The following is a 26,808-nucleotide window of genomic DNA, read 5'->3' as shown; positions in this document are numbered from 1 at the left end:
TTGATCCAGTCTTTCTTGATAGGTCAGTCCCACCATCCCGGGAATCAGTCTGGTAAACCTTCGCTGCACTCCCTCAATAGCAAGAATATCCTTCCTCAAGTTAGGAGACCAAAACTGTACACAGTACTCCAGGTGTGGCCTCGCCAAGGCCCTGTACAACTGTAGCAACACCTCCCTGCCCCCCTGTACTCAAATCCGCCTCGCCGTGAAGGCCAACATGCCATTGGCTTTCGAATTTGCTTTCGAATGATCAGCCATTTTGTTGAATGGCGGTGCAGGCTCAAACGGCCTACCCCTGCACCTATTTTGTTTGTTTCTCTGCTTCTCAGACTACAACTCCCAGCAGCCTCGGCGACAGCTGGCGCGAGGAGGGGGTGGGGGGGTGGAGATACCCGGATGTCAAAGCTCGCGAGAGTTGCGTGTGTCTTGGGGGGGGGGGGGGGGAGGGAAGCGCTGACGCAGCGCCTCATTTGCCGGACCCTCCCTATAGCGGCAATTGAAGCCCCATTCGGCAGTATATAAGCGCTCGCTGGAAGAGGACGGACGGCTTTTCCCCAAGCCCGCTCCACACTGAAAAAAAAAGGCACCCCCTTGATTTTAAATTCTTCCGTTTATGTTTTTTTTTAAACTTTTTTTTTGTTTTATTATTATAAATTTAAAAAAAAAACCCTAACCCCCTCCCCCCTCCCCCCTCTCCCCCCCACCTACCTTGGCGACAATTCATTTTAAAAAATACAAAATTTCTCATCCCGAATCCACATGGCGAGTTCGGCCAACTCAAACCCGGTGGTAAGATGTTTTTTTGTGTGTTAGCTGAGTGTTTTGGTTGTTTTTTTTTAAAAAGAAGAAAATCCTCCGAAATAAAAGTGACTTTTTTTTTAAAGATGGGAACCATTTTATTTTTAAAAAAGCGAATGGTTTTATTTTTTTTCTCTCCTCACCTCAAGCAGAAAACGACCATTTTTTTAAAATAACATTAATTTCATATTTAAAACAAAATGTCGTTTATTTCCCTCCCTTCAAAAAAAAAAATCTGGCTTGAAATTATTATTTTTTTCCAGCCTCTCTTTCTCTCTCTCTCTCTCAAGCAATTTTAACTGCAGCAAGTAACACAACAACAAAATTATAATGTGGCTGGAACAAACTGCAGGGTTTTTATTTGTGTGTGTGTGGAGCTGTGGCTAGAGTTGTACTTTTCTTCTTGGCAGAAAAGGGGTAGAAAAATAATAATTTCCCCCTGTGTGTGTGTGTGTGTCTCCATTTTTCTTTTCTGGAGGGAAAATTACTATTTAACTTTTGCTTTTCCAAAGTGGCTAGGATAAGAAATTGGGGGCGGGGGGGGGGGGGAGAGAAAATAAAATAAACTCAGAACATTTAAGATGTTTGAAGATCAGAAGGTGATTTTTTTTGTTTTAAAAAGCAAAAAAATAAATAAATTGCAAGTTCCATGAGGTGATTTTAAGCAATATAAGTTCGAGATGTCGTAATACAAATGGCTAAATTCACGAAGGTTGATTTTAATTTTTTTTAAAAGATGTGGGGAGAATCTTTTGGAGGGAATCAAGTTTGAAGGCAAGAAAACCCAAGATTTTTGTGCGCGTGTAAAGAGTTCATGTTCCATACTCGCCTTTAAAAACCCTCGGGTTTCTAATTCTTGTGATTTTTTTTTAAAAAGAATTAAAAACCCTCGGGTTTCTAATTCTTGTGATTTTTTTTTTAAAGAAAAAAAATTTTTTTTTGATAAAGTGGAATAAAACCCAAGCACCCAACACCTACGCACACCCCACCGTCCCTCGAGCTCACAGGAGGAACACACACACACACACATACACAGGGAGATGGAGGCTTGAGGGCGATGAACCATTTTGTTTTTGTTGTTGCCTGGTTTTATTTTGGCCCGCCTTGAGGGGGAATTTCTCTCCTTTTTCCCCCCTTTATTTTTTGTAGGGGAGGATTCGAAGGACATCTTTTGTGTCCAACCTCTTTCTCCCCCTCCCCCTAGCCTGCCCTGGTGTGCCTCTGCCTCTCTGCTCCATGGTTTGAGACAGGAGGCCTTTTCTCTTCTCTACCCCCGGCTCTGCCTGCAGCTCTCCAGCCGGCCTGCTCTTGTTATAATCCCTTGCCAGCCCTACGTCACGGTGGAGAGGAGGGGAGCCCCACCTCACCGTCTGTGTGTGTATATATATATATATATATATATATATAAGTGGGCAGGAAAAAGGGAGTCTTTGGACAGCCACAAAGCCGAGCCTCAGAGGCCCAGGGGCAGCTACCCCCGGCTTCCAGTGCTCCCTTCTGCCCACGGCTCCTCTCGCTGTATTTATTTGCTGCGCATCTTTTTCTTCCTCGCTCCATTCCAGGCAAACCTCCCTCAGCATTAATCCCCTTCCTTTTCAACGGTGTTAGCTTTATTCGGAGCTATTGCACTCCCCGCAGGGTTGGCTACACTCTAGTGTTCAGTGTGTGAAAATACATTCAGAAGCTGCAAACAATCTTCCAGAGTAGTCCTGGTCTTTTATGTTCTGTAAATCAACCAAAATACATTAAATATTTAAACCGAACTCCCCCCCCCCCCCCTCCCCCAATTCCATTGCAATATTGGGGTGATTCCTTCAATAATTAAATCGTCAATAATTCAATCCTTATGGTGGTATACATTCGAGGGGGGGGGGGGGGGAAGGGCAGGAGTGTGGCACTAAATAGCTTTTTCAAAGCCGATGCAGGCACCATGGGCCGAATGGCCGCTTCCTGTGCTGTATGATTTAAATGCTACTCGTAAGCTACGCAGTTCCACTGTTGGTGATTATCTAGAGCTCCCTCTTGCTGGTGAGAAGCAGTATCTTGTTTACGCAAATGTCGTGATGTGAAAAATAGTTGTTGCATGTGTTGTGTCGATTTCATTAACACCTCTCCAGCTGGTTATTGATGTCATTTGGGCCCAGTGGTTAAACTTTTATTGTCACTTGTTCATATTTTGAAACCTCCATCTTTATGCTGCTTTAAATTCTTGGCATTTTGGAGGGGGGGGGGGGAGGTGGGGGAAAACTTGTTTAGTAATTAAATTCTGTAAATACTCAGCAGATCAGGCAGCATTTGTAAAGAAAGCAGCAAGTTAATGTTTCAGCTGTAACTCTGTCAGAACGGGAAGAAACAGGGACAGAAGTAGGCCGTTCAGCCCGTTGGCCTGTTGACGCCATTTGATTAGATCTTGGTGTTGTGTACTTCTCCATTTACCCACCGTTGCTCAATATCCCTTGTTACCCTAACCAAACAAAAATCTATCGATCTCAGTCTTGGAAAATTTAAATTGATTCACAGCCTCTCGGGGAGCGAGTTCCAGATTGCCACGAGCGTTTGTGTGGAAAAAGTGCTTCCTGATTTCACTGCTGAATGGCCTAGCTTGTCCTGTTAACCTGTTAAGCCCTGGTAATCTGGTGAATCTGTGCCCCTTCCAAAGCAAATACATCTTTCCTGATGTTCGGTGCCCAAAACCTAGCGCAGTGCTCTTGATGGGATCTGATCAAAGCTCTACAACTGAATTCCAATCGGCATGAGATAACGGCCGACATTTCATTCGCCTTTTTGATTACATTTTGCACTTGTGCGCTAGCTTTGTGATTTGTGTACATGGGCACCTACACCCCTTTTCCTCCTTCACAGTTCCTAGTCTCACCATTAACAATATGTCTTTCTCGTACTTCCCCACATTGAACTCTATCTGCCATAGTTTTGCCTGCTCACTTCGTCTATATGTGCCGTTGTAACTTCCCGCTCCCATCTACTCAACTTGATGTGCCTCCTAACTAAATGTCACTTGCAGACTTGGATATAGAACTCTATACACCTTCAGCCAAGACATTAATATATACGGTGAAAAGCTGAGATCCTGGGCAACATCACTTGTCACATCCCGCCAATCAGAACGAATCTTTATTCATCTCTCTCTCCTACCTCCTAACCATATCAGAAGGCCATCTCTAATTCTGTGCGCTGTCATTTTTGCTAATCTCTTATGTGGAACCTTGTGAAATGTTTTCATGAAGCCCTTATTGATGACATCCAAAGACACTCCTGTATTTCTTAGTGACCACATCAAAAAATGGTTCAACTAGATTAGTCAGATACTTGCACAATGCTTGCACATTAAGCCAGTTATTCTGAGTTTCCCATTCCGTCCATTGAGAATTGCAATCAGTGGGGGTACAGCACAATGATTGTTTCTGCCATGTCCTTTTGCACTGCTTGGGAATATTTGTCAAATATTTGCAGTAAAGAGGAATGTAAGTGCAGTAACAGCAGCTGTAAATTTTCACTTATGTATTAAAATATTTATTTCTGCGTGCATTTGATTTTGGAGGCGATCACTGGCGTGGGATGGCGAGATCTGAATGCTAGAGCAAGGATCTCAAAGTTGATCTGTCTTTTAGATGAGACTTGAAACCGAGGTGGGCATAAATAAGAGCAGGGGAGTTCTGTGTCCTTGCTAACATTTCTCCATCAACCAACATCACAAACAGATAATCTGATATTTTCCCTAATTACTGTTTGTGGGAACTTGCTGTGCGCAAAGTGGCTGCCCTGTTATCCTACATCACAATGGTGAATACACTTCATAAAGCACTTCATTGGCTGAAGCACTTTTGGATGTCCTGAGGTTGTGAAAGGGGCTATATAAATGCAAGTTTTTTTACTTTCAATTCAGTGTGACATGGAGAACCATGGAAATGATTAAATACAAGGGTGATGAGGGTGCAAGTCTTAGTATGGGTGAGGATGAAGGCTCTACAATCTGGATATTACAATTAGTGCTCGATTGCAATTCAGTACTTAATTTGTGCTGAATCAAGAAATCAGCTTACTATGAGCCCAAACTTTAACTGGTACTATTGGAAAATGTACTGTAAATAGTACTGGATATCCCCATACAGCCCGAATGAAAAATACATTGACAGACTCTTAGTCTGGACTAAGATGTAATTACGTTAAGTAAAATTACAGGGGCAAAAATAGATTACAATACTTCATTTAATTTTAGTGTCTGTTGCAAAACAATAAAACCTCATGTCCCATCAATTCTTCTCATTTTGTCTGTGACTTGAATAGTGGTACAGTGAAATAGGAAAACTGAAGCAATTGCCAGCAGTCGTCATTTATTCCCAGCTTCAGATAGCTTCTGGCTACAGAACGGTCAACCAAAATTAGCATCAAAAACGCCTATGACTTGGCAACAGCTGAACTTAAAATTGCACCGGACCTAATTCTGTTCAGGATGAGCAGAAATGTTCTTCAATTTTTTCGGCCCCTGCCACATACTCCGTTCCCTACACACTGACTCCATCCCTCTTCCCAACTCCTGTCTGAGGCTGAACCAGACTGTTCACAACCTTGGTGTCATATTTGACCCTGAAATGAGCTTTCGACCACATATCTGCAGCATAACGAAGACTGCCTATTTCCACCTCCATAACGCATTGGCTTCTGAAGCCCTTAGCCATGCCTTTGTTACCTGGGCTAACCAAACTGGAAGCAATACAGTGGAGGAGGATTTCCTGGAGTGCATAAGGGATGGTTTCCTAGACCAATATGTCGAGGAACCAACTAGCGGGGAGGCCATCTTAGACTGGGTGTTGTGTAATGAGAGGGGATTAATTAGCAATCTCGTGCGAGGCCTCTTGGGGAAGAGTGACCATAATATGGTGGAATTCAACATTAGAATGGAGAATGAAACAGTTAATTCAGAGACCATGGTCCAGAACTTAAAGAAGGGTAACTTTGAAGGTATGAGGCGTGAATTGGCTAGGATAGATTGGCAAATGATAGAACATAAGAACATAAGAATTAGGAACAGGAGTAGGCCATCTAGCCCCTCGAGTCTGCTCCGCCATTCAATAAGATCATGGCTGATCTGGCCGTGGACTCAGCTCCACTTACCCGCCCTCTCCCCGTAACCCTTAATTCCCTTATTGGTTAAAAATAGATCTATCTGTGACTTGAATACATTCAATGAGCTAGCCTCAACTGCTTCCTTGGGCAGAGAATTCCATAGATTCACAACCCTCTGGGAGAAGAAATTCCTTCTCAACTCGGTTTTAAATCGGCTCCCCCGTATTTTGAGGCGATGCCCCCTAGTTCTAGTCTCGCCTACCAGTGGAAACAACCTCTCTGCCTCTATCTTGTCTATCCCTTTCATGATTTTAAATGTTTCTATAAGATCACCTCTCATCCTTCTGAACTCCAACGAGTATAGACCGAGTCTACTCAATCTATCATCATAAGGTAACCCCCTCATCTCCGGAATCAGCCTAGTGAATCGTCTCTGTACCCCCTCCAAAGCCGGTATCTCCTTCCTTAAGTAAGGTGACCAAAACTGCACGCAGTACTCCAGGTGCGGCCTTACCAATACACTATACAGTTGCAGCAAGACCTCCCTGCTTTTGTACTCCATCCCTCTTGCAATGAAGGCCAACATTCCATTCGCCTTCCTGATTACCTGTTGCACCGGCAAACTAACTTTTTGGGATTCATGCAAAGACCCCCAGGTCTCTCTGCACCTCAGCATGTTGTAATTTCTCCCCATTCAAATAATATTCCCTTTTACTGTTTTTTTTTTCCCCCCAAGGTGGATAACCTCACACTTTCCGACATTGTATTCCATCTGCCAAACCTTAGCCCATTCGCTTAACCTATCTAAATCTCTTTGCAGCCTCTCTCTGTCCTCTACACAACCCGCTTTCCCACTAACCTTTGTGTCATCTGCAAATTTTGTTATACTACACTCTGTCCCCTCTTCCAGGTCATCTATGTATATTGTAAACAGTTGTGGTCCCAGCACCGATCCCTGTGGCACACCACTAACCACCGATTTCCAACCCGAAAAGGACCCATTTATCCCGACTCTCTGCTTTCTGTTCGTCAGCCAATTCTCTATCCATGCTAATACATTTCCTCTGACTCCGCGTACCTCTATCTTCTGCAGTAACCTTTTGTGTGGCACCTTATCGAATGTCTTTTGGAAATCTAAATACACCTCTATCCACCATGCTCGTTATATCCTCAAAAAATTCAAGTAAATTAGTTAAACATGATTTCCCCTTCATGAATCCATGCTGCGTCTGTTTGATTGCACTATTCCTATCCAGATGCCCCGCTATTTCTTCCTTAATGATAGTTTCAAGCATTTTCCCCATTACAAATGTTAAGCTAACCAGCCTATAGTTACCTGCCTTTTGTCTGCCCCCTTTTTTAAACACAGGCGTTACATTAGCTGCTTTCCAATCCGCTGGTAACTCCCCAGAGTCCAGAGAATTTTGGTAGATTATAACGAATGCACCTGCTATAACTTCCGCCATCTCTTTTAATATCCTGGGATGCATTTCATCAGGACCAGGGGACTTGTCTACCTTGAGTCCCATTAGCCTGTCCAGCACTACCCCCTAGTGATAGTGATTGTCTCAAGGTCCTCCATTCCCACATTCCCGTGACTAGCAATTTTTGGCATGGTTTTTGTGTCTTCCACTGTGAATACCGAAGCAAAATAATTTTTTAAGGTCTCAGCCATTTCCACATTTCCCATTATTAAATCCCCCTTCTCATCTTCTAAGGGACCAACATTTACTTTAGTCACTCTTTTCTGTTTTATATATCTGTAAAAGCTTTTACTATCCGTTTTTATGTTTTGCGCAAGTTTACCTTCATAATCTATCTTTCCTTTCTTTATTGCTTTCTTAGTCATTCTTTGCTGTTGTTTAAAATTTTCCCAATCCTCTAGTTTCCCACTAACCTTGGCCACCTTATACGCATTGATCTTTGATTTGATACTCTCCTTTATTTCCTTGGTTATCCACGGCTGGTTATCCCTTCTCTTACCGCCCTTCTTTTTCACTGGAATAGATTTTTGTTGCGTATTATGAAAGAGCTCCTTTAAAGTCCTCCACTATTCCTCAATTGTGCCACCGTTTAGTCTCTGTTTCCAGTCTACTTTAGCCAACTCTGCCCTCATCCCACTGTAGTCCCCTTTGTTTAAGCATAGTACGCTTGTTTCTGACACAACTTCCACACCCTCAATCTGTATTACAAATTCAACCATACTGTGATCACTCATTCCGAGAGGATCTTTTACTAGGAGATCGTTTATTTTTCCTGTCTCATTACACAGGACCAGATCTAAGATAGCTTGCTCCCTTGTAGGTTCTGTTACATACTGTTCTAAGAAACAATCCCGTATGCATTCTATGAATTCCTCCTCCAGGCTATCCCGTGCGATTTGAGTTGACCAATTGATATGTAGGTTAAAATCCCCCATGACTACTGCCGTTCCTTTTTCACATGCCTCTATTATTCCCTTGATTATTGCCCACCCCACAGTGAAGTTATTATTTGGGGGCCTATAAACTATGCCCACCAGTGACTTTTTCCCCTTACTATCTCTAATCTCCACCCACAATGATTCAACATTTTGTTCATTAGAACCAATATCGTCTCTCACAACTGCTCTGATATCATCCTTTATTAACAGAGCTACCCCACCTCCTTTCCCTTCTTGTCTATCTTTCCGAATCGTCAGATACCCCTGTATGTTTAATTCCCAGTCTTGGCCACCCTGCAACCATGTTTCTGTAATGGCCACCAAATCATACCCATTTGTAATGATTTGTGCCGTCAACTCATTTACTTTATTTCGAATGCTGCGTGCAAGGGGTTGTCAGTGGATGGGCAATGGCAGACATTTAGAGACCGCATGGATGAACTACAACAATTGTACATCCTTGTCTGGCGTAAAAATAAAAAAGGGAAGGTGGCTCAACCGTGGCTATCAAGGGAAATCAGGGATAGTATTAAAGCAAAGGAAGTGGCATACAAATTGGCCAGAAATAGCAGCGAACCTGGGGACTGGGAGAAATTTAGAACTCAGCAGAGGAGGACAAAGGGTTTGATTAGGGCAGGGAAAATAGAGTTCGAGAGGAAGCTTGCAGGGAACATTAAAACGGACTGCAAAAGCTTCTATAGATATGTAAAGAGAAAAAGGTTAGTAAAGACAAACGTAGGTCCCCTGCAGTCAGAATCAGGGGAAGTCATAACGGGGACCAAAGAAATGGCAGACCAATTGAACAAGTACTTTGGTTCGGTATTCACTAAGGAGGACACAAACAATCTTCCGGATATAAAAGGGGTCAGAGGATCTAGTAAGGAGGAGGAACTGAGGGAAATCCTTATTAGTCGGGAAATTGTGTTGGGGAAATTGATGGTATTGAAGGCTGATAAATCCCCAGGGCCTGATGGTCTGCATCCCAGAGTATTTAAGGAGGTGCCCTTGGAAATAGCGGATGCATTGGCAGTCATTTTCCAACATTCCATAGACTCTGGATCAGTTCTTATGGAGTGGAGGGTAGCCAATGTAATCCCACTTTTTAAAAAAGGAGAGAGAAAACAGGGAATTATAGATCCGTCAGCCTGACATCGGTAATGGGTAAAATGATGGAATCAATTATTAAGGATGTCATAGCAGCGCATTTGGAAAGAGGTGGCATGATAGCTCCAAGTCAGCATGGATTTGTGAAAGGGAAATCATGCTTGACAAATCTTCTGGAATTTTTTGAAGATGTTTCCAGTAGAGTGGACAAGGGAGAACCAGTTGAGGTGGTGTATTTGGACTTTCAGAAGGCTTTCGACAAGGTCCCACACAAGAGATTAATGTGCAAAGTTAAAGCACATGGGATTGGGGGTAGTGTGCGGACGTGGATTGAGAACTGGTTGGCAGACAGAAAGCAAAGAGTAGGAGTAAATGGGTACTTTTCAGAATGGCAGGCAGTGACTAGTGGGGTACCACAAGGTTCTGTGCTGGGGCCCCAGCTGTTTACATTGTACATTAATGATTTAGACGAGGGGATTAAATGTAGTATCTCCAAATTTGCGGATGACACTAAGTTGGGTGGCAGTGTGAGCTGCGAGGAGTATGCTATGAGGCTGCAGAGTGACTTGGATAGGTCAGGTGAGTGGGCAAATGCATGGCAGATGAAGTATAATGTGGATAAATGTGAGGTTATCCACTTTGGTTGTAAAAACAGAGAGACAGACTATTATCTGAATGGTGACAGATTAGGAAAAGGGGAGTTGCAACGAGACCTGGGTGTCATGGTACATCAGTCATTGAAGGTTTGCAGGCGGTTAAGAAAGCAAATGGCATGTTGGCCTTCATAGCGAGGGGATTTGAGTACAGGGGCAGGGAGGTGTTACTACAGTTGTACAGGGCATTGGTGAGGCCACACCTGGAGTATTGTGTACAGTTTTGGTCTCCTAACTTGAGGAAAGACATTCTTGCTATTGAGGGAGTGCAGCGAAGGTTCACCAGACTGATTCCCGGGATGGCGGGACTGACATATCAAGAAAGACTGGATCAACTGGGCTTGTATTCACTGGAGTTCAGAAGAATGAGAGGGGATCTCATAGAAACGTTTAAAAGTCTGACGGGTTTAGACAGGTTAGATGCAGGAAGAATGTTCCCAATGTTGGGGAAGTCTAAAACCAGGGGTCACAGTCTAAGGATAAAGGGTAAGCCATTTAGGACCGAGATGAGGAGAAACTTCTTCACCCAGAGAGTGGTGAACCTGTGGAATTCTCTACCACAGAAAGTTGTTGAGGCCAATTCACTAAATATATTCAAAAAGGAGTTGGATGTAGTTTCTTACTACTAGGGGGATCAAGGGCTATGGCGCGAAAGCAGGAATGGGGTACTGAAGTTTCATGTTCAGCCATGAACTCATTGAATGGCGGTGCAGGCTCGAATGGCCTACTCCTGCACCTATTTTCTATGTTTCTAAACTTGACTATTCCAACGCATTCCTGGCTGGCTTCCAACATTAACTAGAGGTGATGCAAAACTCGGCTTCCCGTGTCCTAACTCGCACCAAGTCCCAGTCACCCATCACCTCTGCTCGCTGACCTACATTGGCTTCCGGTTAAGCAATGCCTTGATTTCAAAATTTTTATTCTCATTTTCAAATCCCTTCATGGCCTCGCCCCTCCCTCCCTCTCTCATCTTCTCCAGTCCCACAACACTCTGAGATCTCTGCCTCCCTGATTGCAATCACTCAACTATTGGTGGCCGTGCCTCCTGTTGCCTAGGCCCTTTCATTACATTAAAGGCACTATATAAATACAAGTTGTTTTCAAAGACTTGAAAGAAAGGCTTGCATTTATACAGCGCCTTTCATAATCACTTGTCGTCTCAAAATGCTTTACAGCCAATAAAGCACTTCTGGCGTGTAGTCACTGTCGTAATGTGGGAAACATGGCAGCCAATTTGCGTACAGCATGCTCCCACAAACAGCAGTGTGATACCTGTAATGACCAGATAATCTGACCAGATATGTTGATTGAGGGATAAATATTGGCCAGCTTGCGATATGTGTGCGCACTCGGTCCGTGCAGCAGAGCAGGTCTCCAGTTGTCTTGGGTAATCCTTGCCTCTGGATCAAGATCTAGCTCTGTCAAGCCCATGTGGTGGCTGGTGTGCAATGGCCACCAGATGTTAAAAAAAATCCACACACAGGCATCTTCCACCCTTGGGGATGTCGTTCGGGTTCTTCATTCGAAACACCTGTGAACTCATCCTTTTTTTGGCGCAGAAACAAGTCATCCTCGTTTCGAGGGACTGCCTATGATTACCTTTATGATTGGCCAGGACACCGGGGATAACCCCCGCTCTTCGAAATCGTGCCATGGGATCTTTTACGTCCACTTGAGAGTGCAGACAGGGCCTTGGTTTAATGTCTCATCCAAAAGACGGCAGCTCCGACAGTGTAGCATTCCCTCAGTACTGCATTGGAGTGTCAGCCTAGATTTATATGCTCAAGTCCCTGGAGTGGGACTCAAACCCATCCATAGCCTTCTGACTCGGGCGAGTGTGCTACCCACTGAGCCACTCATTGCCACTGGTGTAGCATATCCAATTAATGCAGTGGCGAGGCCTAAACATGTAAGCTTAGGAGCTAGCTAGCTGACCCATTAAACAAATCATGTTGTAGACGGAAAGAAACCCAGCTGGATATTTCTGCTTATGGGCTTGTTAGCCAGTGATTTCTCCCATTCATTTGAAATGGAGAGGGCAGTTATGGACTAGTGAGCACAATATCTGAAAGCTCCAGCCAGAGTCAGTTTCAATTCAAATGCATTTCCTCAATGGTGGTATCAGAGATGAGCCATTGAAAAATTACACAATTTGATTATCCAGAGGGCAAAGGTTGCTGCAGGAGTCCAGACTTTAAACAACATGATCTGTTTTCCACCCATGTAGACAGACTTCATCTCAGCAAACAGTAATAAAAGCTTTTTTAAATTAATGCAGTACTGACCTTGCTAAAATTCATACATATGATCTGAAACCGGTCGACTTGTTTTTTTTGCACAAGTTGTAGTTTCAGAGGGGAGCCCAGCAAGGGGAGTGGGGGAGAAATCAAGCCTCGACTTAAAGGCACAGATACGGATTTGGCAGCAGAGTGGGAATGGTAAAGGCCGAGGTGGAAGCAGTTAGAGGTGTTGGTTGTGATGCGTCAGATATGGAGGGGTAGGGGAAGTGAGTTTGGGAACAGCTTGGCTCAGTGATAGCAGTCTTGTTGCTGAGTCAGAAGGTTATGGGCTTAAATCCCACTCTAGATTTGAGCGTATATTCTAGGGCCGAGAAAGGCAATATTGCTGAGTTCCTGGCTCTGACTTGGGAACTGACCGTTAAGTTCCTTTTAAGCCCTTTTAATGAACTAAAAAGATGTTTCCTGGGTCCTGCCAGGAAATTCAGTCTTATTGCTTTTCTGGAAGTTGGGGTAGGTGGCCAGTAACTCCATTCCTGCAAATGAGTTGTGAGCACTTAAAAAGGAAACACCTTTCACAACCTCGACGTCCCAAAGCGCCTTACAGCCAATATACAGTAAATGAGTGGTCCTGATAAATACACTGCATGCCACATTGTGCAAATAAAGCATACTGCTGACCGCTGAGAGATTATTTCAACAGATCACCCACGGCATTGCTCATAGTGATTTCGGGGATGCGTTTTATAATAGGGATATTATACCATATAGTGCACAATGTGTTATCGGAGCTGCTGATTTATGGTGACTGAATACCGGTTTGCATAGTATTTACTGGTGTTTATGGGCAGAAAATTCTATAATGCTGCCTCTTTTTCATAAAATCTACAAATGAGTATCATTAGTTAGATGGTCCCTTTACATAACTATTACATTTGACCTTTTTTAAGAAAGACGTGCAGGATGTAGACAACACGCAGCAGATTGGAGGTATCTATTGTGGGATTTAGAATAGTTGGAAAGGCCGTGGTTGGGTTTAGTGGCAGTTGCTGGGCTTTGGTAGAACATTGTTGGGATAGTTGTGTATGGGGGAATTGTGGAGGGGGAGCCGGGTTTGACAGAATTGTTGGGATTTTTCTGGTGTATGGGAGAACCGTGGAGGGAGTGCTGGGTTTGGTAGAATTGTTGGGATGGTTCTGGTGTATGAGGGTACTTGGAGGGAGAATCTGGGGTTTGGTATGGCATTGTTGGGATGGTTCTGGTGTATATTTGTTAATTTGTTTCTGGGATGTGCACGTCGCTGGCAAGACAGCATTTATTGCCCATCCCTAAATAGCCCTTGAGAAAGTGGTGGTGAGCTGCCTTCTTGAACCGCTGCAGTCCTTGTGGTGAAGGTGTTCCCACGGTGCTGTTATGGAGGGAGTTCCAGAATTTTGACCCAGCGACGTTGAAGGAGCGGCAATATATTTCCAAGTCGGGATGGGGTGTGACATGGAGGGGAACTTGCAGGTGGTGGTGTTGTTCCCATGCACCTTCTAGGTGGTAGAGGTCGCGGGTTTGGGAGGTGCTGTCGAAGAAGCCTTGGCGAGTTGCTGCAGTGCATCTTGTATATGGTGCACACTGCAGCCACGGTGCGTAGGTGGTGGAGGGAGTGAATGTTTAAGGTGTGGATGGGGTGCCAATCAAGCGGACTGCTTTGTCTTGGATGGTTGAGGGGGAGTCGGGTTTGGTAGAATTATAGGAATGGTTCTCGTGTATGGGGTTACTGTGGATGGGGTATCTGGAGTTTGGTAGAATTATGGTGCTGGTGGAGGGGAAATTGGGTTTGGTGTTACTGGGAGGATGTTGCCAGGATGTGGCAGTACTGCGGAGTGCAGGTGCCAGTGTTTGGTACGGGAAGATAACTGGTTCATATTTTGGGTCTTATTCTGGTGGACCTGAATGAACTCGATACATAATTTCTATTGTGGTTACATTTTGACTTTGGATTGTAATGAAGTTTTGTATATTGTGTGATGTTGCAAGTGGATTGGTACCCGCAATGCATTTCTTGGTTTTTGAAAGGTTTATTTTTCTTAGCTTTGGTATTGAATTTTCCCCTTGTACACCAAAGAGCCAATTCCTCAGTAAGGTTAACAGTCTGTTGCCTGTTAATGTTCTTGGGTGCAAATAGTAAAGTTTCTTGAATGTTGTCATGTGTGGTGCTGTTTTAAAGTGCATAGATCGTGCTGCTATTCCCTTTCTCTTTCCCGCCCTCTTCGCCCCAATTTTACACTTGTACCACATTCTGAAGCTCATTCTGATATGAGCCAACCAGCACATTGGTGCAGGATTCATTCTTGTAGGAACTTAATATTTGGCGGTCTGTTTTAGGTGGCCTATCATTTCTACTTGCACACTTCCTATGATTGTGATCAGGGGACCCTGGCTGACTTCACTTCTCCCTCTCCAGCCCAAGGCCACTAAACTTCAATTTAGCTACCCTTACAGCTGTCCTGCAGATAATCTAAATCAGTGATTGTCCCAGAGACCTTGGTCTGTATGTGTCATGATCACACGTGGAGTATTTACCCCATGAAGGACTTGGGTCCTGCTATCAATATATTCATGTGCAGGATGGCGTGCAACAGAGCAGTTATTTCCTCCTATGCAATTGTGTTTTAATCGATATCTAATCTTTCCATTTAACAATCATACTGAAATATATGAAGAGACTGTTGCATATTACACCACTGTGGGAAAATCTGATTGGTAAAAGATTTAAATTGTATTCATTTTACTTTGCTGTGGGTAGTTACAGGGTGGTCCCAGGTTGGATTTGCAATCTGCAATGTGTCTTCATTTAGTTGGATCATCATAAGGTACAGGTTGAACCTCCCTTACCCCTTATCCAGAAGCATCCCTCGCCCGGAAGCATGCATAGAACTCGGACATGAACAAATTGAAGTCTTTCCTCGTTGCCGACTCCCGCAATCGCTGGCCTGACCCCGCGATCAGCCGCCACCAGCCCCCCCCCCCCGCCCCGCAATGATCTCTCTGCTGCACTCCCAGCTCCAAGCCAGCTAACCCCGATATCCCCTTGCTCAGTACCTGTACATCCAATTTAACGTGACTACCCCTCGTCCGTAAAAATCCCTTATCTGGAACAGGCCAGGTCCTGACGGTTCCAGATATGGGAGGTTCAACCTGTAATTGTGTTCGCCATAGCTCCACCTGGTGCTAATATCCAAATCATCAAGTTGGTGTAAAATTTTGGGAATGGATCATTGCTTAGGGTGTTAGCCATTCTGTGCTTTGAAATTTTGACAAGATGATGATTGCCAATGCCTCTAAGAAATGTGAACTCCACTAAAGATTTTTATGCAAAATTAAAATGTACATTTCTTTAAAAAAAAAATATTTGCCGATCACCCAGCAAGTGAAGACCAAGGGTAGTATGTAAATATGGGTTAGAGGGAGGGAGATAATTGGGCTGAGAAATGGCAGGGGATGAGGCAGTGATTAGGAGGGAGGTGGTAAAGGAGAGAAAGGGTGATGGAGAGAAGAGGAAGACAGGGGAGGAGAGAGACGGGTAGGGGCAGGGGATGGAGATGGGGAAATAAATTGAGCTCTTACAGTGAGGGTGTTCTCTTTCACTCCATCAGGCACAGATTTTCATTTCAGCCGGAGGGTGGAGGGTATGTTGGTGACTGGGATTATAATGTAATGTGCTGTACTTTGCTTCCATTCCACCACGTTGCTCTCTCTCCTTTCCCAGGCTCAGATTTCCTTCACAGTTGGAGGAAGCTTTAAAATTACCAAGGAACCTTTAAAAATACTCCCACAGTGATCTTTACTGCTTCTCCAATTGTTTCCGCCCTACTCCAAAAACAACAACGCACTCTTGCGGGTAAAGAGACAGTACTCAGGCATTTGTACAAGGAGTTTTATTCACGCTCGATTTAAGTCAGTGAACCCGTTGCCGAAGCCTTGAACAAGCCAGCTCTGACGCCCTCTCCACAATGTCCAAATGTTATTTTGCATAGGACTATATTCATCTCTTCATCCTCACGCAACCTGACCATCACTGAGACAGTCCAAGCTCTCACCGATTGACTCTTGGAATTTTCCAAGGACGCCAATACTCAGCCAGTAGCATCCCACTGTACTCCACCAGCAAAATACACCTGATGCAGTACAAGCCAAACCAGCCACTTTAAGCCCATTTGCCTATTTTCCACCAGTACCAAGACTGAAATAGGGTTGCCCAGGCATTCTGCCCCCTTCTTCCCGCCCAACAAACCTATGTTTGTTGCCCCACAGTAAACGCCTGTTCTCCCGGACACCTTAATGCCACCACCACCTCCAGAGCTGAAATGCGGCTCTGATCGGTTCTCCACCCGCAATTACCACCCTGTGACAGACGTTAACTACCAGCGCTGCCTTATTTATCATCCTGTGCTTCAACTAAAATCCTGCTTCACTGTGTTGAAGATCTGTGGGGCCCCTTCTACCCCACAAACAGTGAAATCCCACTCTGTGCTGCTCAAGGCCACGTCTTCGCTCTCCCCTTGCGAAGTGAAATTCAACACAGCCAGCCATATTGAAGACACCATCTCACCATAACTCCCCCCCCCCCCCCCCCCCCCCCCCCGGCCAACCACACCACCCTTCTGCAAAAAAAAATTGAAAGAACAGCTCACAAATTTCAGTTGGTAATGTCAACGTTTACAAATAGTTAACACAAAGATAAGTGTCGGTGAGGGAGGCCCTTCAGCTTATCTAATTGATTCTTCCAAAAAAATGTGGTGCCCCATCACAGCATCTAAATGCTTCTTGTATGACTTGACTTTTTTCCTCCAGTATCCTATTCGTAAGACCATTTTGGGTATCTGTTATAGTATATTCATCTTGGAACCAATGTACCAGAATAGCGTAACTGGTCATTCATTTCACTGCCATGCACAAATTGCTAATCCAGAGGTCCTGAGTTCAAATCCCGATTGATTCCCTCATGTCATTCAAGAAGTAACCTGCCATATACCCTCATCTGAGTCAGAAGGTTGTGGGTTAAAGTCCCATTCCAGGGACTTGAGCAGACAACTCTAGGCCGACACTCCACTGCAGTGCTGAGGGAGAGCTGCACTGTCGGAGGTGATGTCTTTCGGATAAGACGTTAAACCGAGGCCCCATCTGCTCTCATTTAGGCGTAAAAGAGCAGGGGAGTTCTCCCCGGTGTCCTGGCAAATATTTATTCCTCATTCAACATAACTACACAGCAGATTATCTGATCATTATCACATCGCTATTTGTGGGGGCTTGCTGTGCGCAAATGGCTGCCGCGTTTCCTACATTACAACAGTGACTACATTTCAAAGTACTTCATTGGCTGTAATGTGTTTTGGGACGTCCAGTGGTCGAGAAAGGCGCTATATAAATGCAAGTTTTTTTTCTTTCACACCTAGCCTACATGTGATTCTAGTCCCACACTACATGATTGGCCCTAAAGTGACCTCAGGGCATTTGGGGATGGAAAATAAATACCGGTACTACTTTTGTCAGTGTCACCCACATCCCAGGAAGAAGAAAAAGATACTCTTGGTGAGGACATTGGCTATATGGCATCTGGTCGTACTTAGGTGTTTCAAACTTTTTCCTCTAGAAGTGAGAAGAAGTCTATACTGAGTGAATGTGGCAAAGTGCATATTTGCAGTATTGCATCTGTATACTGTCAGACTTTTTCCCTGCGGGTTTTAGACACCAAGTTTTATAAGAACACTGAGACACACAAAAATTTGATTTTTCCAATACAATGGACTTTATTAAAAGTATCAAAGACTATAAGTTCCCCAGCTTAACACTACTGAGTACAGTTTTAAAAGTATCAAAAAGACCACAGATTTAAAATTCCTTCCCCATAATAAGTGTGCGCCGAATTTAGCTGGTATATATAGTCCTTCTCGAGTGATCATTTCGAGCTGGATGTAGGCTTCGAGAGTCGACTGGCCTCATCGACACCTCCCTTGGTTCCACCTTAAGACGTGTTTTCTAGAAGCTCTTTGTCCGTTCTTCATCTACTGTATAGCATGCCTCGTGATCCAGCTTCTGTCTGGCCAGAGATAACATTCCTTTTCTGATTGGTCGATTCTGATGTCATAAGGCATGCTGTCTGTCTGACCAAGTGCTGTTCCCAGGGGTCTTTGTGCTTGTTTGAATGCCCATCTCCCGATTGTCTTTTTTCCCCGTAAAAGCTTGAACACAGATTTTTCACCCACAAGCCTTCAATACCACTGCTCTCATGGTTCCACTCCTACTTGTTGCATCATTGGCATTGTATTATGTCCAACATGCCTACAAGGCTGACTTTGACATATGGCAGAGCTCCATACTTGCTCCCACCTCTCTTATTTATATGCTACCCATTGACGTCATCTGGAAGCAGGACGTCGTATCCTACTCGAACCCAAAGAAAGAACCGCAATTTACATATGCCTCGGGAGGTTTCAAAATACTTTACATGTTATGTAGGCACAGCAAGAACGTACTGTTGTATAAAGCCTTGGTTAGACCACATCTGGAATACTGCATTCAGTTCTGGCACTGCACCTCAGGACGGTTATATTGGCCTTGGAGGGGGGCAGATTGCCTTGTATTCCCTTGAGTATAGAAGATTAAGAGGTGATTTAATTGCAGTGTTTGAGATTATTAATGTATTTGATGGGGTAGACAGAGTAACGATTTCCTGTTTGGGGGGGAGCGGGTGTCCAGAACAAGGGGGCATAACCTTAAACTTAGAGCTAGGCCGTTCAGGGATGATGTCAGGAAGCACTTCACACAACGGGGTCGTGGAAATCTGGAACACTCGCCCCGAAAAAGCTGTTGAGGCTGAGGGTCAATTGTAAATGTCAAAACTGAGATTTATATTTTTAAGGGTATTAAGGGATATGGAGGTAAATGCAGGTAAATTTATTAATTTTAAAAAATTCATTCACGGGATGTGGGCGTCGCTGGCAAGGCCAGCATTTATTGCCCATCCCTAGTTGCCCGTGAGTAGCTTGCTAGGCCATTTCAGAGGGAAGTTAAGGGTCACACCTGGATTGCCCCAATCAGATGTGACTGGGGCAATCCAGTTAGGATGGCCCAGCCGTCTAAGCCGCTGTGTTCACATCACATTTAGCAGAGAGTTGTTGATGCCAGTTCATTGGATATATTCAAGAGGGAGTTAGATATGGCCCTTACGGCTAAAGGGATCAAGGGGTATGGGGAGAAAGCAGGAAAGGGGTACTGAGGTGGATGATCAGCCATGGTGGTGCAGGCTCGAAGGGCCGAATGGCCTACTGCACCTATTTTCTATGTTTCTAACCACATTTGCTGTGGGTCTGGAGTCACATATGGCCAGACCGGGTAAGGAAGGCAGATTTCCTTCCCTAAAGGGCATTAGTGAATAAGCTGGGTTTTTATGACAATCCATTAGCTAGCTTATTCCAGATTTATTTAACTGAATTCACATTGTGGCATCAGAACTCTTGTCCTGGGATTATTAGTCCAGTAACATTACTACTATGCTACTGTTCCCTTAATGGAGTTGAGATACAAATCAGAATGATCTATTTGAATGGCAGAACAGGCTCGAGGGGCTGAATGGCCTACTCCATGTCCCATGTCTGATGCATCACCACCAACACTGCTTTCACCTCTAACTGCCTCCACCTCGGCATTTACCGTTCCCACTCTGCTGCCAAATCCGTATCTGTGCCTTTATTAAGTCGAGGCTTGATTTCTCCCCCACTCCCCTTGCTGGGCTCCCATCTGAAACTGAAACTGTGCAAAAAAAACAGGAGCCGAACGGTTTCAGATCATATGTATGAATTTTAGCAAGGTCAGTACTGCATTAATTTTAAAAAGCTTTTATTACTATTTGCTGAGATGGAGTCTGTTTTCATGGGTGGAAAACAGATCATGTTGTTTAAAGTCTGGACTCCTGCAGCAACTTTTGTCCTCTGGATAATCAAATTATGTAATTTTTCAATGGCTCATCTCTGATGCCACCATTGAGGAAATGCATTTGAATTTAAACTGACTCTGGCTGGGGCTTTCAGATATTGTGCTCACTAGTCCGTAACTGCCCTCTCCATTTCAAATGAATGGGAGAAATCGCTGGCTAACAAGCGCATAAGCAGAAATATCTAGCTGGGTTTCTTCCCGACTACAACATGATTTGCTCCTAAGCTTACATGTTTATGCCTCGCCACTGCATTAATTGGATATGCGACATCTGAATCAGGTCCGGTGGAGTTTTAAGTTCAGCTATTGCCAAGTTATAGGTGTTTTTGATGCTAATTTTGATTGACCGTTCTGTAGCCAGAAGCTATCTGAAGCTGGGAATAAATGATGACTGCTGGCAATTGCTTCAGTTTTCCTATTTCACTGTACCACAGGCAAATTAGAAGAATTGATGGGACATAAGGTTTTATTGTTTTGCAACAGACACTAAAATTAAATGAAGAATTGTAATCTATTTTTGACCCTGTAATTTTACTTAACGGAATTAGATCTTAGTCCAGACTAACCGTCTGTCGATGTGTATGTGGTTATCCAGTACAGATACAATTTACAGTACATATTCCAGTGGTGGAAGAGTTAATTGTTTACCTAGATTTACACAATCCTAGCTCTTTGCACACCAGTTAAAGTTTGGGCTCATAGTAAGCTGATTTCTCGATTAAGCACAAAATAAGAAGTATTGTATTGCAATCGAGCACTAATTGTAATATCCAGATTGTAGAATCTTCATCCTCACCAATACTAAGACTTGCACCCTCGTCACCCTTGTATGTAATCATTTCCATGGCTTGCCATGTCCCAGTGAATTGAAAGAAGTAAAATAACTTGCATTTATATAGACCCGATCACAACCTGAGAACATCCGAAAGCGCTTCACAGCCAATGAAGTACTTTTCAAAGTGTAGCCACTGAGCACACAGCAAGGTTCCACAAACAGCAATTTGGGAAAATATCAGATAATCTGTTTTAGTGAAGTTGGTTGACGGAGAAATGATAGCAAGGACACTGAGAGAACTCCCCTGCTCTTATTTGAATAGTGTCATGAGATTTTTTTTCTGCCCACTTGAGAGGGTAGAAAGATCCTCGGTTTCAAGTCTCATCTCAAAAGACGGATTAACTTTGAGATTCTTGTTCTAGCATTCAGATCTCGAGTTGGCCTTGTCCCACCCACTCCAACGATCTCCACCAAAATGCACCCGTCATTTTGTCCTAAAAACAGATTAGTATTTATTATGTAAAATTACAGAAGTAAAAATAGATTACAGTACTTCACTAAGTTTTACATTGTGTGCCTTTGTGTGCATCCTTTACCACTGTAACATCAATCCACATCTTTATGCTTCACCTTTGGAGTTCATTCTTCACTATGTCCTCACCCTCTGGAACACTCGCTCTCCCTACCTTCATCTGTCACTTCCACCTCCCATGCCTTCAAAAGCATCCGCAAGACACGTCACCAGCCATGCTTACACTTCCCTCTCTGACCCTTATACCCCTCCCTTTCTTCTAATTGTCCACCGCCCTGTAAACTGCTTTGAGCCATCTTTGCAGTTGGGGGGCCATTATAGAAATGCATATTGATGATAAGTGAATGATGCAGTAGATTCAACATGCTTCTTTCCTCTCTGGAACCTGGGTGCATATCTGACCCAGACTGATGGATGAGAACCCCTTCTATCTGTTGGCTTGTTTGAAACCAACTTCAAAAAAGAAAGACTTGCATTTATATAGCGATTTTCACGACCACCGGATGTCTCAAAGCGCTTTACAACCAACGAAGGACTTTTTGGAGTGTAGTCACTGTTGTAATGTAGGAAATGCAGCAGCCAATTTGCGCACAGCAAGCTCCCACAAACAGCAGTGTAATCATGAGCAGATAATCTGTTCTTTTAGTGATTTTGGTTGAGGGATAAATATTGGCCAGGATACCGGGGATAATTCCGCTGCTTGTCGTCGAAATCGTGCCATGGGATCTTTTACATCCACCTGAGGGGGCAGACGGGGCCTCGGTTTAACGTCTCATCTGAAAGACAGCACCTCTAACAGTGCAGCACTCCCTCAGCACTGCACTGGAGTGTCAACCTAGATTTTTGTGGTCAAGTCTCTGGAGTAGGACTTGAACCCACCACCTTCTGACTTGGACGAGTGGGTATGGGGCTAATTTGGCAGCAGCAGTCAATGTTGCTCAGACAGATCTAAGGATGGTTGATGTGGGAATGAGGAAAAACTGCCGACTGGTACTGTAGGTGTTTCAAGTTTGGGGCAGAGTAGGGAGAGCTTCCTGACTTGTGCTTGACGCTGGCACTAGCTGACTGAAATAGGAAATGTTCCATTCCCAGCGCTAATGACCCTCATTTAGATCAGCATAGAAAAAAATGCATGATGTAAGTGTAAACATGATGAGACATATTTGCAATATGTTTGCAAGTACTTTTGAAGCGTTGTAATGTAGGGAACCATTTTGTGCACAGCCAGATTCCACAAACAGGAATGAGATAGATGCCCAGAAAATCTTTTTAAAGTGATGGTTATGGCATAAATATTGGCCTGGATAACCAGGAAAACCCCTTGCTTTTCCTATAGTGCCATGGACTATTTTATGCCCAAATATGAACCAAAGACGACATGAGGAAAAACTATTTTACGCGGCGCGTGGTTAGGATCTGGAATGCACGGCCTGAAAGGGTGGTGGAGGCAGACTCAATCGTGGCTTTCAAAAGGGAGTTGGATAAGTAACTGAAGGGAAAAAAAATTGCAGGGCTATGGGGAAAGGGTGGGGGGAGGGGGACTAGTTGAAGTGCTCTCTCAGAGAGCCGGCACGGCCGAATGGCCTCCTTCTGTGCTGTAACCATTCTATGATTCTATATCTTTGGGGTCATAAATATAAGATAGTCACTAATAAATCTAGTAAAGAATTCAGGCGAAAGTACCTTACCCATAGAGTGTCGAAAATGTGAAACTGGCTACCACAGGAGTAGTTGAGATGCACAGCATAGATGCATTTAAGGGGAAGCCAATGAGGCTCAAAGGAATAGAAGGATATGTTGAAAGAGTTAATTGAAGTAGGGTTGGGAGGAGACTCATATGGAGCATAAACACCGGCATGGAGCAGTTGGGCCGAATGGCCTGTTTCTGTGCTGCAAATACTATGTAACACCATGAAAGTTCAATATAAGATGGAACGTCAGTTTAACAGCAGAATAGACTGCTCTAAATGGGTACCTCTTACAACAGGAGGTACTTCAGGGAATTCAGGGCTGGAGTGATCAGCTGGACTAGTTTCGATCACCTGAATGGGTCGGAGAGGAAATTCTTAGCTCCCCGCCCCAAATTGGCCTGGGATTTTAGCTGTTTTTCCCTGCTCTCCCAGGGTGGGTGGAGAGTGTATATATTATGTTACACAAGGTATCTCAATTGTATGGGACAGGCTGGCTGGATCACAGGGTCTTTACCTGACGGTCATTATTCGTATGTTCGTATCTCCTCCGACAGAATTTCCATAAGGGTTACTGCATTGGTCAGTGCGGTTTTTGTTTTAGCCAGTTGCAATACTGACTTTGTATCACTAGATGGGATCAGCACATCAAGTCTGCACCAACTTCTATACTTGAAATTTGTTGCAAAGCATTGCAGTGCTACATTTGCCACATATTGACTGTGAGGTCAGTTGATGCACGTAACTACAATTTACGGATTAGGGAAAATGCTTGTTGGTCGGCAGACTAGACTGCTATAAATGCTGAGAGATCGAAGGTGTTGATTGGCTGTTGATTACATTGCACTGAATGTGATCGAAGCATTGCAGTCGCATTTCTGGCCCAGAGTGCACAGAAAGTTTATGGCGCAATCCCCAGCCTACTTTTCTAGTTTGTTTAATGGTTTTAGAACTTTATTTTACATTCCTCCCCCTGCCCCATCTGTTTTCTCTCCTCCTTTCTTGCCGGCACACATTCTGCTAGGTGGATTGGTTGGGTCAAATGTCCTGTTTCTGTGCCATATATCCTATGTATGATTCCTTGCTCATGCTTCTGCTTTAGCTCTCCAGGTGACCATTTTTCATACTAAACCTAGACACTGAGAGTTGGCTGACTATTTGACAGTGGAAGGCAGCATAGCAGAGGGGACTCCTTCCAGCAGGGCTTACTGGATTGCAATCAATAGAAACCCTCTCTGGCCCAGGATCGCTGAGTACAATTGTAGCACATCCAACATCATAACTTTTATTTATATAGCGCCTTTAACGTTGTAAAACGTCCCAAGGCGCTCCTCAGCAGTGTTACAAGACAAAACAGATAAATTTGACACCGAGCCACAAAAGAAGAAATTAAGGCAGATAAGAGGTAGGTTTTAAGGAGTGTCTTAAAGGAGGAAAGTGAGGCGGAGAGGTTTAGGGAGGGAGTTCCAGAGCTTAGGACCTAAACAGCAGAAGGCACGGCCACCAATGGTTGAGCAGTTATAATGAGGGATGTTCAAGAGGGCAGAATTTGAGGAGCGCAGACATCTTGTGAGGTTGTGAGGCTGAAAAAGATTGTTGAAACAATGTTGAAATCCACTAGTTCAGCATGAATCGAAGGCCTTCCTGGTGTGTATAGCTTAGTACCACATTGGGCACTGAGCCATTGTGGGTGCCAAGCAGATCTATTTGAATCAGTGCAAGAAAACAGCAGTAAGGAAAGTGAGTCATACAAAAATGGAGTTCAGGATAATGAAATGAAGTAAGAGGACAAGGGAATGGCAGATTGTGGATAACAAGTAGCTGGAGTGTTAAAGAGCAAATAACAGAAGAGTTGGATAGAAATATATGGCATTAAATAGATATTAAATGAATTCTTCACAGATGAAGGCAATAGACAAGAGTCTAGATCCAGTCAAATTGCCTTAAGATGTGTGGAGATTAGCACTATCTGTTACATAGAGACTCGAGCAATTTAAATAGCAGCAGAACACACGCCACATAAGATGCTCCGATAATTTTTAAGGAAATGGATATGGAGTTACTTAATCCCAGGAGCTGCATTCGAGATCTTAAGGATAACTAACATATTATTCTGCTGTTTAGCAGAGGAATGATATTGAATGCGTGATTTATTAATCTGTTGGTCTTAACATCTCTTCTGGGGAAAATGCTTTAACACACCTTATGGGATACTATCGATGTTCATCTAATCACATGGCAAGTCAAATTTAACCCTGATAAATGTTACAGCTAGATTGGAAAATTGTGGGACAGAAATATAGGATGAATTAAATTCATTTAGCAGAGAGACTTGGGAATAATATTAAAAATGTCACTTTCAATATCTAGTCAATGTATCAAAGCAATTAAAACAAACCTTTAGAATCCTGTCATACATAATCAGGATAACAGAGTAGAAATCATACTAATACATTTGTCATACCTTATTTGGAGCACTAGGTTCAGTTTGCTGACCCCTTTCCTCCTCCAACCCCACAAAATTCTTGTCCATTCAAGCCCTTCCCTCCCGGCCCTTATGCAAATTCCTCCTCTTAGGCACCATACCGTTCCTTTTAAAAATCACTGTCTTTACCCCGTCCTCATAAAAACCACCCTTGACCCATCTACTGTTTTATCTCTAACCCCCTTTTCCTCTCTCAATGCATTGTTGCCTCCCAGCTCTATGCTCATCTCCATTCACATGCCTTGTTCTAATCTCTCCAGTCCACTTTCTGCCCTTTCTCAGCAGAGACTTGACTGGCCAAAGCCACAAATGACATCCTCTGTGACTGGTATATTGAGTCCTCCTTGACCACTCCACAATGATAGATACGGTAGACCACACCATCCTGACAAGTTATGAATGAAGCATAGCTTCCTTCAGCTCAACGTCGGGGAGACTGAAACCATTGTTATAAACTCCACTCCCTTGCCACAGACTCCATCCCCTCCTCGGCCATTTGCCAAAATATCCTTCCTATGGTCAGCCCTTTAATAGTAGCCATAGTTACTCAGAATGTGAAGATAATGTGCCACAAGTAGCTCCAGCTCCAAGACAGCCACACCAATTTCCATTTTCTATGAAGAGTTTCTGTCATTGAGAAACATCTACCCAGCACAGCTGTGAATTAAACTGGTCAATGTGAAGCCCAGGCTTTCAGTTTGACTTAGCTAGGCCGTAAACTCCTTTGAATTGGTCCACATGAAATCTAAGCTTTCTGTTCAACCCAGAGCTAAGCCTTAAACTCTACATTCTGTCCATCATTAAGAATACTGACTTCCACTTATCTCGTGCCTATGTCTCTACCTTAGCCTCTCTGCGGCTGAAACCCTTATCCATGCTTATATTATCTCGGGACTTGACTATTCAAATATCCTCTTCGCTGGCTTCTCATCCTTAACCTGTGTAAATTCCAACTTGTCCAAAATGCACCAGCCCATATTTGATCCTGTATTTTTGTGCCAATTACGCCAGTCCCCAGTAACCTACATTGGTTCTCTGCTGCT

At 43.8% G+C, this 26,808-nt stretch overlaps 1 protein-coding gene across 2 annotated transcripts in view; it reads left to right on the top strand.

Annotated features, from left to right (window-relative positions):
* The first annotated feature begins 514 nt into the window (after window positions 1-514).
* Window positions 515-26,808, top strand: part of gtf2a1 (general transcription factor IIA, 1) — a 61,455-nt gene continuing 35,161 nt past the window's right edge. Inside the window, exon 1 of one of the 2 annotated variants that reach the window (XM_070879647.1) lies at window positions 515-789. In XM_070879647.1, coding sequence (XP_070735748.1) covers window positions 760-789 — 30 coding nt within the window. In that variant the 5' untranslated portion in view covers window positions 515-759. Of the gene's footprint in view, window positions 790-2,734; window positions 2,827-26,808 lie in introns of those variants that run through there. The other variant, XM_070879648.1, reaches the window with a different exon arrangement.

The sequence above is a fragment of the Pristiophorus japonicus genome, chromosome 4, assembly GCF_044704955.1.
Source record: "Pristiophorus japonicus isolate sPriJap1 chromosome 4, sPriJap1.hap1, whole genome shotgun sequence".
In the NCBI taxonomy this organism is placed as follows: Eukaryota; Metazoa; Chordata; class Chondrichthyes; family Pristiophoridae; genus Pristiophorus; species Pristiophorus japonicus.
Note: the sequence above shows the minus strand (reverse complement) of the source record. Positions and strands in the feature narration are given on the sequence as shown.